This window comes from Symphalangus syndactylus, chromosome 11, assembly GCF_028878055.3.
Source record: "Symphalangus syndactylus isolate Jambi chromosome 11, NHGRI_mSymSyn1-v2.1_pri, whole genome shotgun sequence".
NCBI classification, from domain to species: Eukaryota; Metazoa; Chordata; class Mammalia; order Primates; family Hylobatidae; genus Symphalangus; species Symphalangus syndactylus.
Genome location: NC_072433.2, coordinates 53,437,400 through 53,461,533, shown reverse-complemented (window position 1 = coordinate 53,461,533; position 24,134 = coordinate 53,437,400). Strand labels below are relative to the sequence as shown.

Genomic DNA, 24,134 nt, shown 5'->3' with positions numbered 1-24,134 from the left:
GGATTACAGGCATGGGCCATCATGCCCGGTTAATTTTGTATTTTTTTAGTAGAGACGGGGTTTCTCCATGTTGGTTAGGCTGGTCTCCAACTCCCGACCTCAGGTGATCCTCCCGCCTCGGCCTTCCAAAGTGCTGGGATTACAGGCATGAGCCACTGCGCCTGGCCTAATTTTTTAAAGTTTTTGTAGAAACTGGGTCTGGCTATGTTGCCCAGGCTGATCTCGAACTCCTGGGCTCAAGTGATCCTCCAACCTTGGCCTCCCAGAGTGCTGGGATTACAGGTGTGAGCCACTGAGCTTGGCCTTAAGCATAAAGAAGTTTCTTCGTTCTTTTGCGTATTTATTCAGAAGCCCCTGTACTGATACCCTCTCTCACTCTTCTCCCTTCTCCTATTTAGAGCTAGGGAATCTATAGCCCAGAGTCCTTGAAAAAGGCAAATGATATGGAATTGTTAACAGATCCTTTTACTTCACACTTTTTTTTTTTGAGACAGAATTTCACTCTTGTTGCCCAAGCTGGAGTGCAATGGCGTGATCTAGGCTCATTGCAACTTCCGCCTCCCGGGTTCAAGTGATTCTCCTGACCCAGCCTCCCAAGCAGCTGGGATTACAGGCGCCTGCCACCATGCCCAGCTAACTTTTTGTATTTTTAGTAGAGACAGGATTTTACCATGTTGGCCAGGCTGGTCTCAAACTCCTGACCTCAGGTGATCTGCTTGCCTCGGCATCCCAAAGTGCTGGGAAGACAGCGTGAGCCACCGCGCCCGGCCTAAGTTACACTTTTGTTTTGTTTGTTTGTTTGAGACAGTGTCTCCGTTGCCTAGGCTGGAGTGCAGTAGCGCCATCTCGGTTCACTGCAACCTCTGCCTCCCGGGTTCAAGCGATTCTCCCACCTCAGCCTCCTGAGTAGCTGGGACTACAGGCACGCGCCACTACGCCCAGCTAATTTTTGTATTTTTAGTAGAGACAGGATTTCACCATGTTAGTCAGGCTGTTCTCGAACTCCTGAGCTCAGGTGATCCTCCTGCCTTGGCCTCCCAAAGTGCTGGGATTACAGGAGTGAGCCACAGTGCCTGGCACACTTTTGTTTTTGTCTTTGAGAAACAGAGTTTTGTTCTGTGGCCCAGGCTGGAGTACAGTGGTTCAATCATAGCTCACTACAGCCTTGACCTCCTGGGCTCAAGTGATATCCCCCATCATCTCAGCCTCCCAAAGCTCTGGGATGACAGGTGTCAGCCACTGTGCCTGGCCACACTGCATTTTTGCAAACCAGGTACCAGGATGCTCAATTTGTTTCCCTGGCACTTTTGACCTGTTTGGAAATAGACCTGGCACAATGATTGGTCAATTTCCCATCTATCACTGTGACTATTGCGTACCTTGCCCCAGGCCCTTTTCCTGCCTCCAGGGGGACTTTCTGCAGTTTTCCCTCAGACCCAGCACTGTGTTGCTCTTTTCCAGCTGGTCCAAGCAGGTCTTTTCTTAGCACAGGCCAATTATCTGCCCAGCATTTACTTTCCCAGTCTGTTTACCATGACAACCTCTCCTAGAGACACAAAATCTGAGTTGGCCCCATGCAGACAGGGGCACTTCCTGTCCTGGGCACTGCCCAAGCAGATAATAAAGCAATTATTTCTTGCTTGAAGCAGTACATCTTGAAGGACGAGTGAGAGAGAAAAGGTCATTTATTCATGCCCACTATGTTCTAGGCCCAGTTATGGGTAATTTGCAGATGGAAATGTCATTTAATATTCCTAGTAGAAGTTGCTTTTTTTTGAGACAGTTCTTGCTCTGTCTCCCAGGCTGGAGTGCAGTGGTGCAATCTCTACTCATTGCAACCTCTGCCTCCGGGGCTTAAGAGATCCTTCTACCTCAGCCTCCTGAGTAGCTGGGACCACAGGCGTGCACCACCAAGCCTGGCGAATTTTGTATTTTTTGTAGAGACTGGTTTTGCCATGTTCAAGACCAACCTGGGGTCTTGAACTCCTGGACTCAAGAAATCCACATGCTTTTGCCTCCCAAATTGCTGTGATTAGAGGTGTGAGCAACCCCACGCCTGTCGTTTTGAGTGATGTGAAATAGCAGGTTGTCTCATACCTCAGGGCCTCTGCTTAGGAGTGTGACCGTTTTGTCCTGCATGAAATCCTCTGTCCAGAGCTGAAATGGGGCCGAGTAAAATTCAGCTCCTGCTCTCCTCCCCAAGCCTTGGGCCCTGGGGCAGAGTGCGGGGGGGGGGTTCTGCCTGGAGGAAGCGATGCCTTTTCCTAATTTGCACAAAGATGTGCAGCAGGCTAGAGGTGGGGCCTGGGTCTGGCCCGAGCCACTCTCTCACCATCCCTCCATGCTGCTCCCCAGGCCAGAGTGCTCCTGAGGGGAGGGCCTTGCCTGCTCTTCCTCCCTTGCCCTTTTACATGTCTGCTCTTCCTCCCTTGCCCTTCTACAGGGACACAGCTGGGGCAGTGGCACATGTCTGTGGTCCCAGCACTTTGGGAGGCTGAGGTGGGAGGACTGCTTGAGGCCAGGAGTTCGAGGTTAGAGTGAGCTATGATTACACCATTGCACTCAAGAAGCCCGGGCAACAGAACGAGGTCCTGTCTCTAAAATATAAATACATACAAGAACCCAGCTAAAGTGCCTGGCCAGGACAGGCTCTGGGTCAAGCTTGCTCCCTTCTGTTCATACAGTTTTTGTACTGAGAAATGCTTCATTCATTCAGCTGAAATGTCAACTCCTCACTGGGCACAGTTGCTCAGGAGGATTGCTTGAGCCCAGGAGTTTGAGACCAGCCTGGGCCCAGTCTCTACAGAAAAACAAAAATTACTGGGGCGTGGTGGTGTGTGCTGCTGGGGAGGCTGAGGTGGGATGATCTTTTGAACCCAAGAGATTGAGGCTGCACTGAGCAGAGATTGTGCCACTGTACTCCAGCCTGGGCGACAGGGAGAGACCCTATCTCAAAAAAAAAAAAAAAAAGCCTGGCGCGGTGGCTCACGCCTGTAGTCCCAGCGCTTTGGGAGGCCGAGGCGGGCGGATCACAAGATCAGAAGATCGAGACCATCCTGGCTAACACGGTGAAACCCCATCTCTACTAAAAATACAAAAAATTAGCCGGGCTTGGTGGCAGGCGCCTATAGTCCCAGCTACTCCCTACCCTTGGGAGGCTGAGGCAGGAGAATGGAGTGAACCCGGGAGGCGGAGCTTGCAGTGAGCCGAGATCGCTCCACTGCACTCTATCTAGCCTGGGCGACAGAGTGAGACTCTGTCTCAAAAAAACAAAAAAAGTCAACTCCTCAGTGAAGGCTGACCCACCCTACTCACTGCAAAAGTAATCACTCTTCCCCTGTGGCTGGTCTTACCCTGTATAATACCCTCCTCACCTACCATGCTGTGGTGCATTGTAGGAGTCAGTTTGCTTTTAAATTGGTCATTATATGCACATAATGAAAAATTAAAATATAAAAGGATCTAGGAAAAGTGAATTTCCTTCAATCTTTGACCCCAAGTTCCCCAGATTCCTTCCTCAGAAATAGGCTATGACTTGTTTTTCTTCTTCCAGAGATATTTTATGCATAAGTAAACATATATATATATATATATCCCTAACTGTTCTCCTTCTCTTTTCTTTTTTCTTTTTCTTTTTTTTTTTTTTTTTGCGACAGGGTCTCACTCTGTTGTTCAGGATGGAGTACAGTGGCACAGTCATAGCTCACTGCAGCCTTGACCTCTTGGATAGTACCCCACCCCCCTGCCCCCGACTCAGCCTCCCAAGTAGCTGGGACCACAGTCACACACCGCCAAACCCAGATGATTTTTTATTTTTTTTTGTAGAGACAGGGTCTCACTATGTTATTAAATGATCCTCCTGCCTCGGCCTCCCAAAGTGCTGGCATTACAGGAATGAGCCACTGGGCCTGGCCCTCTTTCTTTTTTAGAAACCCAAATAGGGGCCGGGCGCAGTGGCTCACGCCTGTAATCCCAGCACTTTGGGAGGCCAAGGCGGGCGGATCACGAGGTCAGGAGATCGAGACCATCCTGGCTAACACGGTGAAACCCCGTCTCTACTAAAAAATACACAAAAAAAAAAATTAGCCGGGCGAGGTGGCAGGTGCCTGTAGTCCCAGCTACGCGGGAGGCTGAGGCAGGAGAGTGGCGTGAACCCCGGGAGGCGGAGCCTGCAGTGAGCCGAGATCGCGCCACTGCACTCCAGCCTGGGTGGAAGAGCGAGACTCCGTCTCAAAAAAAAAAAAAAAAAAAAAAAAAGAAAAAAAAAGAAACCCAAATAGAGGCCGGGCACAGTGGCTCACACCTGTAATCCCAGCAATTTGGGAGGCTGAGGCGGGCAGATCACGAGGTCAGGACATTGGGACCATCCTGGCTAACACGGTGAAACCCCATCTCTAATAAAAATAAAAATACAAAAAAATTAGCCAAGCGTGATGGTGGGCGCCTGTAGTCCCAGCTACTCTGGAGGCTGAGGCAGGAGAATCGCTTGAACCCGGGAGGCGGAGCTTGCAGTGAGCTGAGATCGTGCCACTGAACTCCAGCCTGGGCGACAGAGCGAGACTACGTCTCAAAAAAAAAAACAAAAACAAAAACAAAATCCCAAATAGAGGCTGGGCATGGTGGTGCAAGCCTGTAGTCCCAGATGCTGGTAAGGCCAAGTTTGGAGGATTGCTTGAACCCAGGAATTTGAGGCTGCAGTGAGCTTTGATTGCATCACTGCACTCCAGCCTGGGCGACAGATTGAGATACTAACTCAAAAGAAAAAAAAAAAAGAGGCCAGGCGTGGTGGCTCACGCCTGTAATCCCAGCACTTGGGAGGCCGAGGCAGGCAGATCATGAGGTCAGGAGTTCGAGACCAGCCTGGCCAACATGGTGAAACCCCATCTCTACTAAACATAAAAAAATTAGTTGGGCGTGGTGGCACGTGCCTATAATCCCAGCTACTGGGGAGCCTGAGGCAGGAGAATTGCTTGAACCTGTGAGGCGGAGGTGGCAGTGAGCCGAGATCGCGCCACTGCACTCCAGCCTGGGTGACAGAGCAAGACTCAATCTCAAAAAAAAAAAGGCTGCTGGCCGGGTGCGGTGGCTCACGCTTGTAATCCCAGCACTTTGGGAGGCCGAGGCGGGCGGATCACGAGGTCAGGAGATGGAGACCATGGTGAAACCCCGTCTCTACTAAAAATACAAAAAATTAGCCGGGCGTAGTGGCGGGCGCCTGTAGTCCCAGCTACTCGGAGAGGCTGAGGCAGGAGAATGGCGTGAACCCGGGAGGCGGAGCTTGCAGTGAGCCGAGATTGCACCACTGCACTCCAGCCTGGGCGACAGAGCGAGACTCCGTCTCAAAAAAAAAAAAAAAAAAAAAAAAAAAAAAAAAAAGGCTGCTGTCGTCACCACCGAGACCAAGATGGCCACGAGACTCAGCACCTTCCTCGAGATTTCCTGGGCCAAGGAGCCAGTGCTGGTCATGTCCTTCGTCATCCGGAGCCTCACTGTAATTCTACCCCCACTTAGCCCCTACACCAAGTACTCCATCATGATCAATGAGGCAATGCCCTATAACTACCCAGTGCCTGTCTGCAATGATGGGAACACGCCCAAAGTGCCCAGCCACCCCCAGGACCCCCAAGACCCCAGTTTGGAGTGGCTGAAGAAATTGTGAGCACCTCCACTGACAGAGGAGGACCCTCCCATGGCTCCCACTAAAAATGTGAAAACCGGCTGGGCGCTGTGCCTCATGCCTGTAATCCCAGCACTTTGGGAGGCCAAGGCGGGCGGATTACGAGGTCAGGAGATCGAGACCATCCTGGCTAACACGGTGAAACCCTGTCTCTACTAAAAAATACAACAAATTAGCCGGGTGAGGTGGCGGGTGCCTGTAGTCCCAGCTACCCGGGAGGCTGAGGCAGGAGAATGGCGTGAACCCCGGGGGGCGGAGCCTGCAGTGAGCCGAGATCGCGCCACTGCACTGCAGCCTGGGTGAAAGAGCAAGACTCTGTCTCAAAAAAAAAAAAAAAAAAAAAAAAAAATGTGAAAACCAACCCCTTCCCCCTCAAAAAAAAAAAAAAAGAAAAAGAAAAATTGCATTAAATATCTGATCTAGGCCAGGCACAGTGGCTTATACCTGTAACTGTAACTCTAGCGCTTTGGGAGGCCGAGGCAGGAAGATTGCTTGAGGACAGGGGTTCAAGACAAAACTGGCCAAGAAAATGAGACTTCGTCTTTAAAAAATAAATTCCGGGGCTGGGCGCAGTGGCTCATGCCTGTAACAGCACTTTGGGAGGCTGAGGCGGGTGGATCACGAGATCAGGTGTTTGAGACCAGCCTGGCCAACATAGTGAAACCCTGTCTCTACTAAAAAAAAAAAAAAAAAAAAAAAATTAGCCAGGCGTGGTGGCGGGTGCCTGTAATTCCAGCTACTTGGTGGCTGAGGCAGGAGAATCGCTTGAACCTGGGAGGTGGATATTGCAGTGAGCCGAGATCGCGCCATTGCACTCCAGCCCAGGCAACAGTGCGAGACTCCATCTCAAAAAAATATATATAAATATAAATAAATAAATATATATATATATATATGTAACTTCCTGGCACGGTGGCACATGCCTGTAATCCCAGCACTTTGGGAGGCCGAGGCGGGCAGATCACGAGGTCAGGAATTCAAGACCAGACTGGCCAAGATGGTGAAACCCTGTTTCTACTAAAAATACAAAAAATTAGCCAGGCGCAATGATGGGCGCCTGTAATCCCAGATATGCGGGACGCTGAGGCAGAGAATTGCTTGAACTCTGGAGGTGGAGGTTGCAGTGAGCTGAGATCGTGCCACTGCACTCCAGCCTTAGTGACAGAGCGAGACTCCATCTTAAAAAAACAAACAAACAAACAAAAAAATTAAATAAATAAATTAAAACTAACTAACTAAATAAATATCTGGATATCTGAGCCGGGTGCGGTGGCTCATGCCTCTAATCCCAGCACTTGGGAGGCCAAGGCAGGCAGATCATTTGAGGTCAGGAGTTCGAGACCAGCCTGGCCAACATAGGGAAACCTCATCTCTACTAAAAAAATTAGTCGGGTGTGGTGGTGCACATCTGTAATCCCAGGTACTCAGGAGGCTGAGGCAAGAGAATTGCTGGAACCTGGGAAGTAGAGGTTGCAGTCAGCTGAGATTGCACCACTGCTCTCCAGCCTGGGTGACAGAGTGAGACTCTGTCTCAAAAAAAAAAAAAAAAAAAAAATCAATATCTGATATACATGTTTTTTTTTTTTATTGAGATGGAGTCTTTTTTTTTTTTTTTTTTTGAGATGGAGTCTCACTCTGTCGCCCAGGCTGGAGTGCAGTGGTGTGATCTCAGCTCATGGCAAGCTCCGCCTCCTGGGTTCATGCCATTCTCCTGCCTCAGCCTCTCCGAGTAGCTGGGACTACAGGTGCCCACCGCCACGCCCAGCTAATTTTTTTTGTATTTTTAGTAGAGACGGGGTTTCACCGTGGTCTCGATCTCCTGACCTCGTGATCCGCCCGCCTCGGCCTCCCAAAGTGCTGGGATTACAAGCGTGAGCCACCGCGCCCGGCGAGATAGAGTCTTGCTCTGTCGCCCAGGCTGGAGTACAATGGCACAATCTCTCCTCACCACAACCTCTGCCTCCCTGGCTCAAGCGATTCTCCTGCCTCAACCTCCCAAGTAGCTGGGACTACAGATACGCGCCACCACTCCCGACCAATTTCTGTATCTCTAGTAGAGATGGGGTTTCACCACGTCAGTCAGGCTGGTCTCGAACTCCTGACCTCATGATCTGCCCACCTCAGCCTCCCAAAGTGCTGGGATTACAGGTGTGAGCCAACACACCTGGCTCAATATCTGATATACATGTTAATTGAAGCTGGGTGTGGTGGTCACACCTTTAATCACAGTACTTTGGGAGGATCCCTTGAGCCCAGGAGTTCAAGACCAGCCTGGGCAACATAGCAAGACCCTGTCTCAAAAAAGAAAAAATTAACATTGACTTTCCTGTCAGAGATAGGAAGTAAATAAGACATTTATGGTGAACTTAAAGCACATATGGCAGCTAACGGTGACAGTGTCTCACTTCAGCTGACCCTTGCCCTATGGAAGTGGGCCTGGAATGGCCCACTATTGTTAGTGTTGGCAACTAGTTAAAAAAATTAAAACATTTGAGGCAGGTGGATCACTTGAGGTCAGGAGTTCCAGAACAGCCTGGGCAATATGGTGAAACCCCGTCTCTACTAAAAATAGGAAAATTAGCTGGGCATGGTGATGCATGCCTGTAATCTCAGCCACTCGGGAGGCTGCGGCACAAGAATTGCTTGAACCTGGGAGGCAGAGGTTGCAGTGAGCTGAGATCACGTCACTGCACTCCGGCCTGGGTGACAGAGCAAGACTCCATCTCAAAAGAAAGAAAGAAAGAAAGAAAGAAAGAAAGAAAGAAAGAAAGAAAGAAAGAAAGAAAGAAAGAAATGGCCATTTGATGTAATCTTTCAGAGTCACAATTTTTTTTTTTTTTTTTTGAGACCGAGTCTCATCTGCCACCGTGCCCGGCCCAGAGTCACAGTTGGAGCCTGAACTCTGCCTCAGTGTCTTCCCCACTTGTGCCTTTGTCTTTGCAGTTCTGCCTATTATAGCTTTTCCTCCCTTGCTGCTTGGCAAACTTCTACTTATCCAGTAAGGCTTGGCTTCAGTGTTACCGTCTCTCTTTAGTGTTCTGTGGCTGTCCACCTGATGGATGACTTTCTCTGCTGGCAGGGTTTCCAGTCTTTGATTCCATGTGATGGCACTTACTACACTCAAGTACACTTTGTGGTCTGTGTGTCTCACCCACATTTACCCACTGGCTGGTCCTGTGGTTTAGGAACTGAGCTTTTTTTTTATTCACATCCATCCAGTCGGCCCCATGATTGGAACATACTATGCAGTGCTCAGGCAATGTTTGCTGAAGCACAGGGGTTAAGAGCAGGCTACCTGGCTTGGGAACCTAGCTTTGCCACTTCCTGTGTAGCTTCAGCATAACTTTCTGTCTTTCTTTTTTTTTTGAGACGGAGTCTTGCTCTATCATCCAGGCTGCAGTGCAGTGGCGCGATCTCGGCTCACTGCAACCTCCGCCTCCCGGGTTCAAGTGATTCTCCTGCCTCAGCCTCCTGAGTAGCTGGGACTACAGGTGCGTGCCACTATGCCCGGCTAATGTTTGCATTTTTAGTAGAGATGGAGTTTCACCATGTTGGTCAGGCTGGTCTCGAACTCCTGACCTTGTGATCTGCCCTCCTTGGCCTCCCAAAGTGCTGGGATTACAGGTGTGAGCCACTGTGCCCAGTCAACTGTCTTTCTATGCTTATTTCTTCATCTGTAAAATGTCATCCTTAGCAGGGTGCGGTGGCTCACACCTGTAATTCCAGCAATTTGGGAGGCCAAGGCAGGAGGATCATCTGAGGCCAGGAGTTTGAGACCAGCCTGGCCAACATGGTGAAACCCCGTCTCTACTAAGAATACAAACATTAGCTGGGTGTGGTGGCACACACCTGTACTCCCAGCTACTTGGGAGGTTGAGGTGGTAGAATCGCTTGAACTTGGGAGGTGGATGTTGCAGTGAGCCGAGATGGCGCCCCTGCACTCCAGCCTGGGTGACAGAGTGAGACCGTGTCCCCCCCCCCAAAAAAAAGATAAAATGTCATCCTCACATCAGCCTTTTGTTGTGAAAAATAAAATCAAGAGTTTACTCAGTCAGAACAGTGCCTGAGCGGCCGGGCGCGGTGGCTCACGCTTGTAATCCCAGCACTTTGGGAGGCCGAGGCGGGCGGATCACGAGGTCAGGAGATCGAGACCACGGTGAAACCCCGTCTCTACTAAAAATACAAAAAAATTAGCCGGGCGTGGTGGCGGGCGCCTGTAGTCCCAGCTACTCGGAGAGGCTGAGGCAGGAGAATGGCGTGAACCTGGGAGGCGGAGGTTGCAGTGAGCTGAGATCGCGCCACTGCACTCCAGCCTGGGCGACAGAGCGAGACTCCGTCTCAAAAAAAAAAAAAAAAAAAAGAACAGTGCCTGACTGTAAGTCTTGTTAAAGTGTTAGCTATTACATATTATAGATGAGCACAATATATATCATTATTAAATGTCGGCTTTATTATTATTTGTTTTGAGACAGTCTTGCTCTGTCGCTCAGGTTGGAGTGCAGTGGCACGTCTTGGCTCACTGCAACCTCCGCCTCCTAGGTTCAAGCGATTCTCCCATCTCAGCCTCCTGAGTAGCTGGGATTACAGGTGCGCGGACCACGCCCGGCTAATTTTTGTATTTTTAGTAGAGACGGGGTTTCACCATGTTGGCCAGCTGGTCTCAAACTCCTGACCTCGTGATCCACCCGCCTCGGCCTCCCAAAGTGCTGGGATTACAGGTGTGAGCCACCGCGCCCGGTCAGCTTTATTATTAAATGTTAGCTTCATCTGCTTTGTACATGAATGCATACCCAGTGCCCAGAACAGTGCCTGGAACATACTAGGTGCTAAATAAGTATTTGTAACTTAATGCATGAATAAGGGTGGACTTCCTTTCTTTTGCTCTCACTGGAGAGTTGAACTCTCCTTCCAATGGCGGTGGAGTGGATATTGGCATATTCAGGGCCTTTAGGGCTTAAGTCAAGGGCTTAGTGGGGCTTAATTTGTGGGCGGGCCCAGCGCATAGCCCTCATTGTTTCTCTAGAAAGACGTGTCCAACCCTCAAAGGACCTTCTGAAATCCCGCTGAAAGGTTAAGTTGGGAAGGAAAACCTGCATGCCTATGTATCAGGAATTAACGTCTTTTGTCTTGTTTTATTCAGTAGTTCCAAATTGCCTTCTCCAGGCAAGGCTGATAAAAGTGCAAGTTGCAAGTTAATTTGAATGTTTCTTTTTGCTTTTGCTCTCACAGGAAGTGAAAAGGCAACCAAACACTCCAGCATTCATGCCACCAAAAAGAGGAGAGTGTTTTGCAGTTACAAGACCTGGATTCGAATCACGACTCCTCTTAGCTGCCCTGTATCAGGCACAATTGGGTCTCTGAGTCTCACTTTCCTTATCTAGAAAACGGAGATGTCTTTACTTCCTTCTTTTTTTTTTTTTTTTTGAGATGCAGTCTGGCTCTGTTGCCCAGGCTGGAGTGCAGTGGCGCGATCTCGGCTCACTGCAAGCTCCGCCTCCCGGGTTCAGGCCATTCTCCTACCTCAGCCTCCCGACAGCTGGGATTACAGGCGCCTGCCACCTCGCCCGGCTAATTTTTTGTATTTTTAGTAGAGACGGGGTTTCACTGAGTTAGCCAGGATGGTCTCGATCCCCTGACCTCATGATCCACCCGCCTCGGCCTCCCAAAGTGCTGGGATTACAGGCGTGAGCCACCGCGCCCAGCCTGTCTTTATTTCCTTCTTAAGACTGATGAGAAGGAAATTATCTGTGCATTTTGAAACCACTTAAGCCTTATACACGTTTTATTTCTGGGATCGCCCTGGTAGGCCTTCAGAAAAATAAAAAGGAGGTCCCTGAGAAAAGCCTGGTACCCTCCATCTGAGGTCAACCCTCTCTGGTCCCAAGGATGGCCCGGGCTGTTCCGTCCCGTGCCTCCCCAGGGGCAAAACCGTGAGGGTCCGGGTGAGAGACCAGCGCTGGACGAGCCCAGGGCTCAGGGGTCCCGGCCGAAATCCCTGCTGTCTTTCAGGTCAAACGTCATAATCCCCGAACCCCAGAAAGGCCGAAAGGCAAAGCAACCCCGAAAGACGACGAAGTCAACCCCAGGGCGCAGGAGAGGGAGGGGCCAGTGTGTTGCCGACGAGGGAAGCTGGAGCCGCGGGGACGAGACGCCCCATACAGCGGCAAGAGGGCGGAAGGCAGGAGCTCGCCATCCTGGGTGAAAGCGGGGCCCAGCGAAGGGGCCCGGCCACAGCAATCTCGGTTCCACCCCGCTACTCCCGGCTGTGACTCCAGTTTCGTCCCCAGCCGCCCGGACAACACACCCCGCCCCGCCCCGCCCCCAGCAGGCACTCAGGCCGTACCACTGTGCCTTCATGGGGGTGGAGTTAGATCGTGGGCTAGTCCTGCCGAGGAGAGAGGGATTCTTTCTCAAAAAATATGATTATGTATAGTATTCGCATGATTCTAGTTAACTCGTTTCCCTTCTGCCCGCTCGGACCCTCTACCTGCCCTAGGAAGGGGGCGGAGTGCGTTCCTGCCTCCCCCTGCTCTTCCGCGTTTGGTGCGCGCCTGCGCGGTGCGTAGGCGGCGGTGCATACTTAAGCTTCGACGCAGGAGGCGGGGCTGCTCAGTCCTCCAGGCGTCGGCGCTCGAAGGTGTAGGAACTTCGTTGCTTGCTTGCCTGTGCGCGCGTGCGCGGACATGGCCTCAAACGGTAGGTAAGGGCGCGAGGCGACGGCGGCGGCGTACCGGGCCGAGGTCTCCCAGCTGGGCTTTTCATTTTCAGTGGGACCGGGGCGGCGATCCCGTGTGGGATTCTTTGGAGCCCCTGAGGCGGGAAGCCGCGGAGAGGGGTAACTGGAGGAGGCTGGTGTCGCCATTTTGTTTCGCTCCTCTGGCCCTCGCGCGTGGGGCGGGAAGTCTTCTCTTCGCAGTCAGTTTGCTGGGGGTGGGCGTTGGGAGGGACGCTTCTTAGGGGTTTGAAGCGTCAAGTGAGGGTGGAAAACGCCCATTCTCCGTGGCCTCGCCACCCCCAACTCCCGGCCCGGCGCTCGGGCCCGCTTTGTCGCAGTGCTGCATCCGGGCATTCGCGGCGCGCACGCGCTCTGCGGGCCCCTCCCCCTTCGCGGCGCGGGTACCCCTTCCCCGTCTCGTGTTGATTTAGCTTTTTGTCGCGAGACCCTTCGCGGAAGACTCGGCGGCGCGCGTCCGGTGTGAGCCTTGTCCCTCAGTGGTCCGCGAATGGGCGGGACCGTTCCGTTCCCGCCTCGGTTGCCACGCGGCTGGGGGCGGAGGCTCGGGATCGTGGCCGCGCTCCCGCTTAACGGTTTGGCGGCGGCGGTCAGGGTTCGACCAACGGACTTGGGGACAGGCCCCGAGAGTTTTTCCCGCCTAAATTTTTTTCTTTTCTTTTTTTTTTTGACACACGGTCTTACTCTGTCGCCCAGGCTGGAGTGCAGTGGTGCGATCTCAGTTGACTGCAACGTCCGCCTCCTGGGTTCAAGTGATTCTCCTGCCTCAGCCTCTTGAGTAGTTGGGATTACAGGCGCCCGCCACCACAGCCCGGCTAATTTTTGTGTTTTTTAGTAGAGGTGGGGTTTCACCGTGTTGGTCAGGCTGGTCTCGAACTGCCGACCTCAGGTGATCCGCCCGCCTCGGTCTCCCAAAGTGTCGGGATTACAGGCGTGAGCCACCACGCCTGGTCTAAATTTCTTTTTTCTGTGATAGGGACGGAGAATAACGGCCGCCCGAGGCCATACTCTCTCCTGGTCCTTTCCCTTTTCCTGCGGGGCAAGCGCCACGTTTCCTGTGCTGGGAGGATGAGTTGATGTTGTTCGTATATCTTAAATGGGGCGTTTCAAAAGCGCTTTTGTTGCTTTTGGTTCGCTGGGGGAAGGCAGGGTAGGTGAGAAAACGGAACCATCTGGAGCCCCAGGGCTGGGGACTCCAGTACCTGTTGAGTTTCGTTTCCTAAGGCGAGCAGTTGGATGATCTCTTGTCATTTGGGGTCTAAGGGCTCTTTTGATTCTCTGGCTTTGCACTGAAAAGCCCACTTCATCTCCGGGATTGGTCAAAGAGTGAAGAATGGCCTTTTTTGAGACTTTCTTATTCTGTGGGTGTGGGCTGAGAGAGCAGAGGCCACAATCTGAACACTGTTCGAATTCAAACCTGTGCCACTTGGTAGCTCTGCGACGTTGGGCGAGTTAGTCTCTTTTGACTCCTGGCATTAATGGCTTTCTCATAGGTGGATGAAATGAATGCGCGATGTTTTAGAGCAATCACTGACATGAATTGGGCTTGCAGAAAATTGTGGATGTCCACAAGACCGTGGTTTTTCCAGTGGTTAAGGCTTCTGAGACTCTGTAGAAACTTGCATTTTCTTCACTTTTTCTTTATTGTAAGAACACTTGGCTGATAACGCCAGTTTGCTCCTCTTTTCAACCAGTGTCTCATGGAGGAATTTTATGCCCTTTGTTGCAAAATGGTCCTATTTTTATTTATTTTTTTTGAGATGGAGTCTTCGCTCTGTTGCCAGACTGGAGTGCAATGGCGCGATCTCGGCTCACTGCAACCTCTGCCTCCCAGGTTCAAGCGATTCTCCTGCTTCAGCCTCCCGAGTAGCTGGGATTACAGGCGTGCGCCACTATGCCTGGCTAATTTTTTGTGTTTTTATTAGAGATGGGGCTTCACCATGTTGGTCAGGCCAGTCTCGAATTCCTGACCTCAAGTGATCCACCCACCTCGGCCTCCCAAAGTGCTGGGATTACAGGCATGAGCCACCGTGCCTGGCCTACGTGGTCCTATTTATTCATCAGTGCTTGAGTTAAGGAATTTAGCTTTAATTCAACTCTTTCAGAGTGGCAGCTGAAGATAATGTGATTGTATTTTTCTTTTGCAGATTATACCCAACAAGCAACCCAAAGGTGAGTGCTATTTTTGGGCTTCCAGAGTTTGTAGAGGGCAAGGGTGGTCAAGCCATGTTTTCTGATCACGCTGGTTTTCCTTTTATCTAGCTATGGGGCCTACCCCACCCAGCCCGGGCAGGGCTATTCCCAGCAGAGCAGTCAGCCCTACGGACAGCAGAGTTACAGCGGTTATAGCCAGTCCGCGGACACTTCAGGCTATGGCCAGAGCAGCTATTCTTATGGCCAGAGCCAGAACAGTGAGTCTCTCTCAGCGGGTCACCTCTTCTACTGTTTATGAATATTGCTTTTCTTTTTTTTTCTTTTTTTTTGGAGACAGAGTCTGGTCCTGTTGCCCAGGCTGGAGTGCAATGGTACTGTCTCAGCTCACTGCAGCATCAGCCTCCCGGGCTCAAATGATTCTCCTGCCTCAGCCTCCTGAGTAGCTGGGATTACAGGCACCTGCTGCTACGCCCAGCTAATTTTTGTGTTTTTAGTAGAGATGGGGTTTCACCGTGTTGGACAGGCTGGTCTGGAACTCCTGACCTCCTGTCTGCCTTGGCTTCCCAAAGTGCTGGGATTACAGGCCTGAGCCACAGTGCCCTGAATGTTGCTTTTCTTACACCTGAGCAGCACTGAAATGTTGACACCGTTCCATATTTCTTTTCCCTGAAACAGTGTATAATTCTTTTTTTTTTTTTTTTTTTTTTTTTTTTGAGACGGAGTCTTTCTCTGTCCCCCAGGCTGGAGTGCGGTGGCGCGATCTCGGCTCACCGCAACCTCCACCTCCTGGGTTCACGCCATTCTCCTGCCTCAGCCTCCCGAGTAGCTGGGACCACAGGCGCCTGCCAGCACGCCCGGCTAATTTTTTTTGTATTTTTTAGTAGAGACGGGGTTTCACCGTGTTAGCCAGGATGGTCTCGATCTCCTGACCTCGTGATCCACCCGCCTCGGCCTCCCAAAGTGCTGGGATTACAGGCTTGAGCCACCGCGCCCGGCAACAGTGTATAATTCTTAAAACTCTTTGGGGTCTGAGTCCTTTACAGGGCATTGTGGCACCTGTAGTCCCAGCTACTGAGGAGGCTGAGGCGGGAGGATCCCTTGAATTCAGCAGTTTGGGGCTGCAGTGAGCTATTATCATGCCTGTGAACAGCCACTGCATTCCAACCTGGGCAGTGTGTTGAAGCCCCATCTCAAAAACAAAACAAAAAACGCAAAAATGTTTATTGGTTTGTGATTCTGTTGCCATTTATTTTCTTTGGCTTTTAATTTTTTTGACTCTTTTTATTTTCCATCAGCATGAAAGAGAGCATATTTTCTAAAGGAAGAACCAGTTTTAGGCCAATTCTGAAATGGAGAAAATGGTTTTGTTTGAAAATGTATGGAATCGTGATACATAAGGTGGCTTTTGTGACTCCCTTTTTCTTATCCTCATAGCAGGCTATGGAACTCAGTCAGCTCCCCAGGGATATGGCTCGACTGGCAGCTATGGCAGTAGCCAGAGCTCCCAATCGTCTTACGGGCAGCAGTCCTCCTACCCTGGCTATGGCCAGCAGCCACCTCCCAGCAGCACCTCGGGAAGGTACAGTGGTGTTGATGTCGGGGAATTGATGAGGAATGATAAAGGGACCAGCAGTAGGAGCAGTTCAGAGGTGTAATTGGGGTAGGGGAGCCTGTGTTGGGTACAGAGAATGGAATCCACTAAAAGTGAAAGGAAATTGGGGGCTATGCTGGGATTGTGATTGTGTTTTTTGTTTGTTTTCCTTAGTTACGGTAGCAGTTCTCAGACCAGCAGCTATGGGCAGCCCCAGAGTGGGGGCTACGGCCAGCAGCCTAGCTATGGTGGACAGCAGCCAAGCTATGGACAGCAGCAAAGCTATAATCCCCCTCAGGGCTATGGACAGCAGAACCAGTACAACAGCAGCAGCAGTGGAGGTGGAGGTGAGATGTCCTCAGCTTTGTCTGCAGCCCATTTTTTTTTTTGAGACGGAGTCTCGCTCTGTCTCTCACCCAGGCTGCAGTGCAGTGGCAGGATCTCGGCTCACTGCAAGCTCCACCTCCCGGGTTCGCGCCATTCTCCTGCCTCAGCCTCCCGAGTAGCTGGGACTACAGGTGCCTGCCACGGCGCCCAGCTAATTATTTGTATTTTTAGTAGAGACGGGGTTTCACCGTGTTAGCCAGGGTGGTGTCGATCTCCTGACCTCGTGATCCACCTGCCTCGGCCTCCCAAAGTGCTGGGATTACAGGCGTGAGCCACCGCGCCCGGTGTCTGCAGCCCATTTTCTATAAGGATTTGTATTCTCCTGTTTTAGCCTAAAAGAGGGTTCCTGTCTTGTTTCCTAGCTGTCTTTTTAATTTCTTTTGTCCTTTATTACCTGGCACTTGTCAAACGTTTTTGTGCTACTTTACAATCTTTTTTTTTTTTTTAACTATTCTTTCTTTTCTCACAGGTAACTATGGCCAAGATCAATCCTCCATGAGTGGTGGTGGCAGCAGTGGTGGTGGTTATGGCAGTCAAGACCAGAGTAGCGGAGGTGGCAGCGGCGGCGGTGGTGGTTACGGACAGCAGGACCGTGGAGGCCGTGGCAGGGGTGGCGGTGGTGGTGGCGGCGGCGGTGGCGGCGGCGGCGGCGGCAGTGGTGGTGGTTACAACCGCAGCAGTGGTGGCTATGAACCCAGAGGTCGTGGAGGTGGCCGTGGAGGCAGAGGTGGCATGGGGTAGGTGTCTCATGAGCCAGGGAGTATATCTTTGGTGGGGAGTGTGGAGGATTGCATGAATCTCCCTGAAGCCAGTCCCTAGTGCATGGTTTAGTATTCTTGTTGTCTAGGGATCTGTGGGGGCTTTGATTTGGGGGCAGTGACTTTCTTTTTAGATCCCCATTTTATTTTTGTGAGAACTTGGGAGCCTGAACTCCCATCCATACCACTGAGTAGAGATTTTGAGTAATGATACTTGTTTCCAAAAAAAAAAAAAGAAAAAAGAAACCATACATAGATACCTATGGATTGGAGTCATTGATATCCTAGGCAAGAAACATGGAAGTGAAGACTTCTTTCTCTGCAAGGGAAACCGATGATCCCACTCCTGGGAAATAGTAGGGAAACTTGGTATGTGTATTCCCATGTGTCCTCCAGGGAGTTGGTAATGGTTAACCTGACTTCAGCTTCCAGGAATTGGTTACTCTTCCCGTTTTCTATAGTCATTTGAATCCATGAGCTTGATTTGCACTAATTTGACCGACATTGATTTTGTGTGTGACTTGGTTTATGGGGCCAACTGACTGAAGTGTGCAGACCTTTTGGGCAAAAATAGGCTTGACAGTGGTCTCCCACCTATTTGTTCCACTGTCTGCCTTCCCCTGGTTACTTAAAATTCATCAGCTTGTCCAACTGGACCTTCTTTCCTTCCTGCTGAAGTTGATTTGAAGTAAAACCTTAGATTTGATGTTAAAACACTTGTCAAATCTGTTGGTAAATAAGATTTGAAGGACCCTACTCTGTCTCCCTTGAAAAAGGGGAGGAATGTCAGTGTTACTGTTTTTGGAAAAAGTAGATTTTTAAACCGAGTTTGGATATGGTAAGTATGCAGAGGTGGGTGGGGGCAATCTCAAAAACGTACAAAAATGAGGAAAACAAAATTGAGGAAATGTGTGCGTGTGTTTAATGCAAAACTTTAAAAAGAAAAACAACTGTTATGTGACTGTTAACTTGCTCTGCATTTTATGTGCCACAGGTATGAAAGGTGACATTGCAAAATACTCCGCTCTTCTCGCAGTGTAGAAGGGGTGACCCCGGGGGTCGGGGGAGATCAAAAACAGCTCAGTAGTTAGGACAGAGCTTAGCTAAGTTTGTCTTGCTTTAAGGGGAAGTTGCCTTTGGTTTTGACTTTTTATGGAATGGGGTTGGGTCTGCTTGCTGCTTTCAAAGCAAAAACCACAAAAATGTGTTCAAGGCTACCCCAGCCTGGTGTGAAATGTCTTCTGGGTAAATTGGGTAGGGTTTTTAAACCAACTACTTGGTTGTCAACCACTTGCGACAAGAGGAAAAAAAAACATCTGCTCCATCGGAAGAACGACCAAGGAAAATGGGTCATTTTTTTTTCCAGAGGAAATAGATACATAACCTTTTAAAGCAAAATCTTTATAAACTGTGTCTGAGAAATTGCACACGTGTGTGTGACATGCTCAAAGGTCAGACAAGGGGTGGTCAGGAAGGGATGTATTTTAGTAGCCACTTGTATCTTTTTCCAAAAACACCTACCCATGTTTGGGGAATGTTAAACAAAATCAAAAAACACCCTTTTGTAGCCGTTGGAAGCTTCATGTCCTTTCTTCTAACTTGTCTTCTCCAGCGGAAGTGACCGTGGTGGCTTCAATAAATTTGGTGGTAAGTGAACAGAGTTTCCAAAATTCCCAACTCCCAGCAATGCTTTGTCTGATTGTTCATTTGCAGATGTCTTAGCGTGTTAATTTAAATGTCAAAGGTTTTGAGGTGTCCAGAACCACCTCCAGAAAGGGGTAGGGTAGAATGCCACCTGTTGCCTGGTGTGTGCTAACCTGGAGCAGGCAGGGGTAAGACTCAATAGTCGTCTTTTACCAAATGGGTTTGCCCCAGGTTAATAAGAGGGGTCTAGTAGGCCTGGGACAGGGCTGTCGCCACACGTGGCACTTAGTGACCATCATCATGAGAAACTGGAGTGTGTGTGCTGGAACACGTGGTGCCTGCCATCTTGGCTTTAGGATCCTTTTGATCATTGTGTCCAAGGCTTGTGTGTGTGTGAGTGTGTGGGAGACAACCTCCAAATGTTTTAATTCTGGAAGAGGGATGTAACATTGCCCTGAGGATGGTGAAGTTGGTATACACTTACAAAGTACGGAATGGTGTCAATGAATGCAATTTTATGTATATGGACTTAACTGAGATGGGCAAATAGAAACTAGCTCTGGGAAGGAACATGTGCACTACTTCAAGAAAGATTGGAAGCATGTGTGGCTCATGGGAAATAACCAGGTCTTAAACAGCACAAACTGAATTCATGGACCAGGAAGGTCTTAAACAGCACAAACTGAATTCATGGAAAAATGACAAAATTTGAGAAGTCTACCAGTAAGCTGGAACTTTTCTGGTTTGGTTAACTAACAAAAGGTTTCTTGATTTGTTTCAACATTTAAAGCCAAAGGCTTGGGTTCATGACTTAGGTGTCATTGTGTGTGGGTACAATATTTATATATGGCGAATTCAGATAAACATTGGTCAAAGATGGTCTCTGGAAAAACAAAATAGAGGCTGCATTATGGAAATAAGATTTCTGGTCTGTTCCCTGGGACATGCTTAAAAAATACAATAGCTATTATGTATGGTTTTTATTTTCATGTGGTTTCGGGGAAACATAACACGGTTTTAAGGATGGTTTCTAAAGATGAAATTAAAAATTGTTCCACAAGGGATAAGTGTCTGGTGGTAAAGTTGGGAGAAACTGGATGGATGCACATCGCATGGCTGGTGGCGAGCCCATCTCTCTTCTCTCGGGTGAGAGAATCGGGCCAAGCTGAGTTGGTTTGTTCACTTTAATGGGTCTCCGTTTCCCCTGCCATCTGTGCTGAGGACGTTTCCCAGCCTGAGCTGGGGGAGGCAGCATTTTCTGAAGTGTGGAGTTGTCTCTGTGGAGACTCAAGTTACAGATCTTAAGGGGCCTGCCTAGAATTTTCTCCTCTGGGCAGGCGACCCAGGAAAGGGTTTGGAGTGAGGCTGTGAGCACTTACATGATATTTTACAAGTTTGGATTTGGTGTTAATTTTTTTCCTTGTCCGTTTTTTCCTGTTGACTAATGGCTCCTCTTTTCCTTGTTTTTGTTTTTTTTTTGTTCTTTTTTTCCATGTCACTTAAGGCCCTCGGGACCAAGGATCACGTCATGACTCCGGTGAGTTCACAGGTGGTGGCATGAAAAGAGTGGCTAAAGTGGTACCAAGACTGCCTGGATGTTCTTTGAAACTATTATAAAAAGGAAACTGAAAAAAATGGGGGTAGAGAAGGAAGGGAGTTAGGTGTATCCTTAGTTAGCAGTGAGAAGTATTTCATTATGAAGTATTTCTCAGAAATGCCTGGCTTGTGGGTTCCACCCCCAGTGATTTAGGTCTGAGATGACCCTGAAAATCTACCTTTCTAACAAGTCCCAGTGATGCTGATGCATCTGGACCACACTCAGATGGTTTACAGCAGTGGTTTTTTCAAAATGTGGATCATGTCCAAGTTGGTGAACAAAACTAGTGAATGAAAGACCTGACTACATGAAGTAAAGCATTGAACTCTTGTTTAGATTGTATTGATGTTTGTGTACTAAATTTGAATGTAAAATGGGTTTCTTATTTAATTCGGGGACCTTCAACTGAAAGTTGATAAATACTGATGGACTTTTCTGTGTGGTCTTGGGCATTTCACTCCTGAGCCCTGGTTTCCATACTGTATACTGTGTGTTAACATGTTTCAAAGGATAATTGTCAAGCTAAATCTGAAATTTTTCAGCATGGCTGGCATATAGGGACTCAAGGGATGTGGATTTCTTCTCAATTGTCTTCCATAAACCAAATGATACCAGTTGCTTGATGGATACTAGGTGCTTTATTATTTTTCCTATGTCTTTTATTTTACCTTTTCACATTTGCATTTTCTCTGTTCAACAAGCAGAACAGGATAATTCAGACAACAACACCATCTTTGTGCAAGGCCTGGGTGAGAATGTTACAATTGAGTCTGTGGCTGATTACTTCAAGCAGATTGGTATTATTAAGGTACTTGGGGAGAGGAGTGGGTGCTTTCTGTCAGTGTTGCAGGCTTGTGGATTTCACACATTAGTAAAAGCAAGTCTTTAATGGTTGCCAGCAGTAAAAACAAGTTTTAATGGTTGTTGCCAGTATAATTTGTTGAGGAAAGAGCCTTAGTTACAAAAGAAGTTCTATCTTAACACAAAAAGTATAACTGATAAGAGTGCCCTAAACTCTGAGATTGGAACTCTATAGTAACTTTTAGTTTTATCTTTCAATATTGGAGTGAGAGACAGTTTTCTTTAATGGCGGTGTTTGCATGTGAGGTAGGAAGAAGTAACTGGGAAGAGGGGAGCTGAAGTTTGGGAATGATAAACCTCATGTTCTAGAGGAAGAAGATGGAAAGGGAGTACTGTAGCCTTTAAAATTGATGTTACCTCATTTTGCCTTCTTCAGACAAACAAGAAAACGGGACAGCCCATGATTAATTTGTACACAGACAGGGAAACTGGCAAGCTGAAGGGAGAGGCAACGGTCTCTTTTGATGACCCACCTTCCGCTAAAGCAGCTATTGACTGGTTTGATGGTATGTATGAGAAGGCTGGCAGAGGTGGGGCTGGGGATATAAGGCAGCAAGCCTTAGGAAACAAGCCATAGTTTGAGGGTTCTTTTGAATCTTCTAACACTTACTTTAGCTGCGGTTTCAGGTAGTCTCATTTTTGCTTATGTGTCAGTAGATTATAAACCGTTTGAGAAAGGCACACTTCTCTTGTATTTTTGGATTAATGTGTCTTACATTTAAAGTCTCCTGATAATTTTTTATTTCTCTAGGTAAAGAATTCTCTGGAAATCCTATCAAGGTCTCATTTGCTACTCGCCGGGCTGACTTTAATCGGGGTGGTGGCAATGGTCGTGGAGGCCGAGGGCGAGGAGGTGAGGAGCTACCTGCTGGTGGTGCAGAGGGGTGATAGGGAGAGTGCAGAAGATGGTAAAAGTTTGCATGGAATGGGTTAGGTTTACCAAACTTGAAGGGGGAGCAGACCCATACTTGTTCTATCTGCATTAGGACCCATGGGCCGTGGAGGCTATGGAGGTGGTGGCAGTGGTGGCGGTGGCCGGGGAGGATTTCCCAGTGGAGGTGGTGGCGGTGGAGGACAGCAGCGAGCTGGTGACTGGAAGTGTCCTAATCCGTGAGTGAAACAATTTTTTTTTTTTAGTTTTCTTACATGCGTGCTCTTTGATATTATGGTAATGAGGTATGTGCGTGTTTTCCAAAGAAGAAAATGTCAAGGCCACACTGTTGGGGTCAGATTTAGTCAAAAGCTTACCTAGGTAAGGTTGATGTAATGGGAAAGGTAATGGATTGGGTTCAGTAATAATGATTTTTGTTCCTGACTCTGAGAAGCAAAGCCATTTTGTCTTTCTGAAGCTTCAGTTTCCTCACTGTATCTCTAAAGTCGTAGTAGTTTCTTCCTAGTTCTAGGTCTTGCCTATTCCCCATCACTCCAGACTAATTGTCTTCCTTCTCCTTAGCACCTGTGAGAATATGAACTTTTCTTGGAGGAATGAATGCAACCAGTGTAAGGCCCCTAAACCAGATGGCCCAGGAGGGGGACCAGGTGGCTCTCACATGGGTAAGAAAGGCAGACCTGGTGCTAGGGAGCTGGGACCAAAGAATCCTTAATTTTTTAGTGGGGAGGCTTGGGGAAGACAGGGGAATGGGAATATGATAGATCTTGTTTCTTTTGTCCTAGGGGGTAACTACGGGGATGATCGTCGTGGTGGCAGAGGAGGCTATGATCGAGGCGGCTACCGGGGCCGTGGCGGGGACCGTGGAGGCTTCCGAGGGGGCCGGGGTGGTGGGGACAGAGGTGGCTTTGGCCCTGGCAAGATGGATTCCAGGTAAGACTTTAAATCAGAATAAAAAAGTAGAGCAGTTGAACAGAGGCCATAGGATAACAAGGTTTTGTTGAGAAAGTGGTTTCATTTTGAGGGCTAGATGGAAAGACCTGAGGTAACCAGTAGTGGAAAGGGAAGGAAAATTAACTCGGGGGGAGTGAATCTGTAGACCCACTTCAGGTAAGGTACTCCCTGGGTTAGGAGGGGCAGACAGGATATCTAGGCTTGGAGAGGCTAGTAACTCAAATATAATGGATACTTAATTTTTTTTTCTTTTTGCAGGGGTGAGCACAGACAGGATCGCAGGGAGAGGCCGTATTAATTAGCCTGGTTCCCCAGGTTCTGGAACAGCTTTTTGTCCTGTACCCAGTGTTACCCTCGTTATTTTGTAACCTTCCAATTCCTGATCACCCAAGGGTTTTTTTGTGTCGGACTATGTAATTGTAACTATATCTCTGGTTCCCATTAAAAATGACCATTTTAGTTAAATTTTGTTCCTCTTCGCCCTCTTCACTTTCCTGGAAGATGGATGTCCCCATCAGGAAGGTGGGGAGTTTTCCTGTTCAGATTACCCTGCCCAGCAGGAACTGGAATACAGTGTTCCAGGGGAGAAGGCCAAATGATACCCTTGAGAGCAGAGATTAGACTTCTCTGTCATGGGCAAAGTTGGATGTATAAAAGAGAAATGAAGAACATGGGATGTCATGAGTGTTGACCTAAATTTGCCCAGCTATAGGGAATTTTTCCTTTACCACATTTATTTGCATACTGGTCTTAGTTTATTTGCAGCAGTTTATCCCTTTTTAAGAACTCTTGGATATTTTGGCCCTTTTAATGGTGAGGCTCAAACAAACTACATTTAAATGGGGCAGTATTCAGATCTGACCGTGGTGGAGAGAGCTTAGCCACTGTG

General features: G+C 48.9%; 3 protein-coding genes across 4 annotated transcripts in view; 2 read left to right on the top strand and 1 right to left on the bottom strand.

Annotated features, from left to right (window-relative positions):
• The window catches only part of PRSS36 (serine protease 36), a 45,302-nt gene extending 32,919 nt beyond the window's left edge, over nucleotides 1–12,383 (bottom strand). The window contains exon 1 of the mRNA XM_063611915.1: nucleotides 12,258–12,383. The gene's annotated coding sequence lies outside the window, so the exon portion shown is untranslated. The remainder of the gene's footprint in view (nucleotides 1–12,257) is intronic.
• Nucleotides 5,370–5,692, top strand: LOC129492593 (NADH dehydrogenase [ubiquinone] 1 alpha subcomplex subunit 3-like). The gene has a single exon (XM_055297853.2). The coding sequence runs from the start codon at nucleotides 5,405–5,407 to the stop codon at nucleotides 5,657–5,659; it is 255 nt and encodes an 84-aa protein (XP_055153828.1). The 5' UTR covers nucleotides 5,370–5,404; the 3' UTR covers nucleotides 5,660–5,692.
• Nucleotides 12,275–23,710, top strand: FUS (FUS RNA binding protein). 2 transcript variants are annotated; one of them, XM_055297847.2, is made up of 15 exons: nucleotides 12,275–12,373; nucleotides 14,558–14,582; nucleotides 14,673–14,821; nucleotides 16,002–16,143; nucleotides 16,330–16,502; nucleotides 17,012–17,279; nucleotides 18,913–18,947; nucleotides 20,449–20,481; nucleotides 21,246–21,349; nucleotides 21,779–21,908; nucleotides 22,154–22,255; nucleotides 22,389–22,512; nucleotides 22,856–22,956; nucleotides 23,077–23,224; nucleotides 23,504–23,710. In XM_055297847.2, the coding sequence occupies exons 1-15, from the start codon at nucleotides 12,361–12,363 to the stop codon at nucleotides 23,541–23,543; spliced, it is 1,587 nt and encodes a 528-aa protein (XP_055153822.1). In that variant the 5' UTR covers nucleotides 12,275–12,360; the 3' UTR covers nucleotides 23,544–23,710. The 2 variants fall into 2 exon arrangements, with proteins under 2 accessions (XP_055153822.1, XP_055153821.1); XM_055297846.2 differs by having other exon boundaries at nucleotides 15,999–16,143.
• Nucleotides 23,711–24,134: the final 424 nt, after the last annotated feature.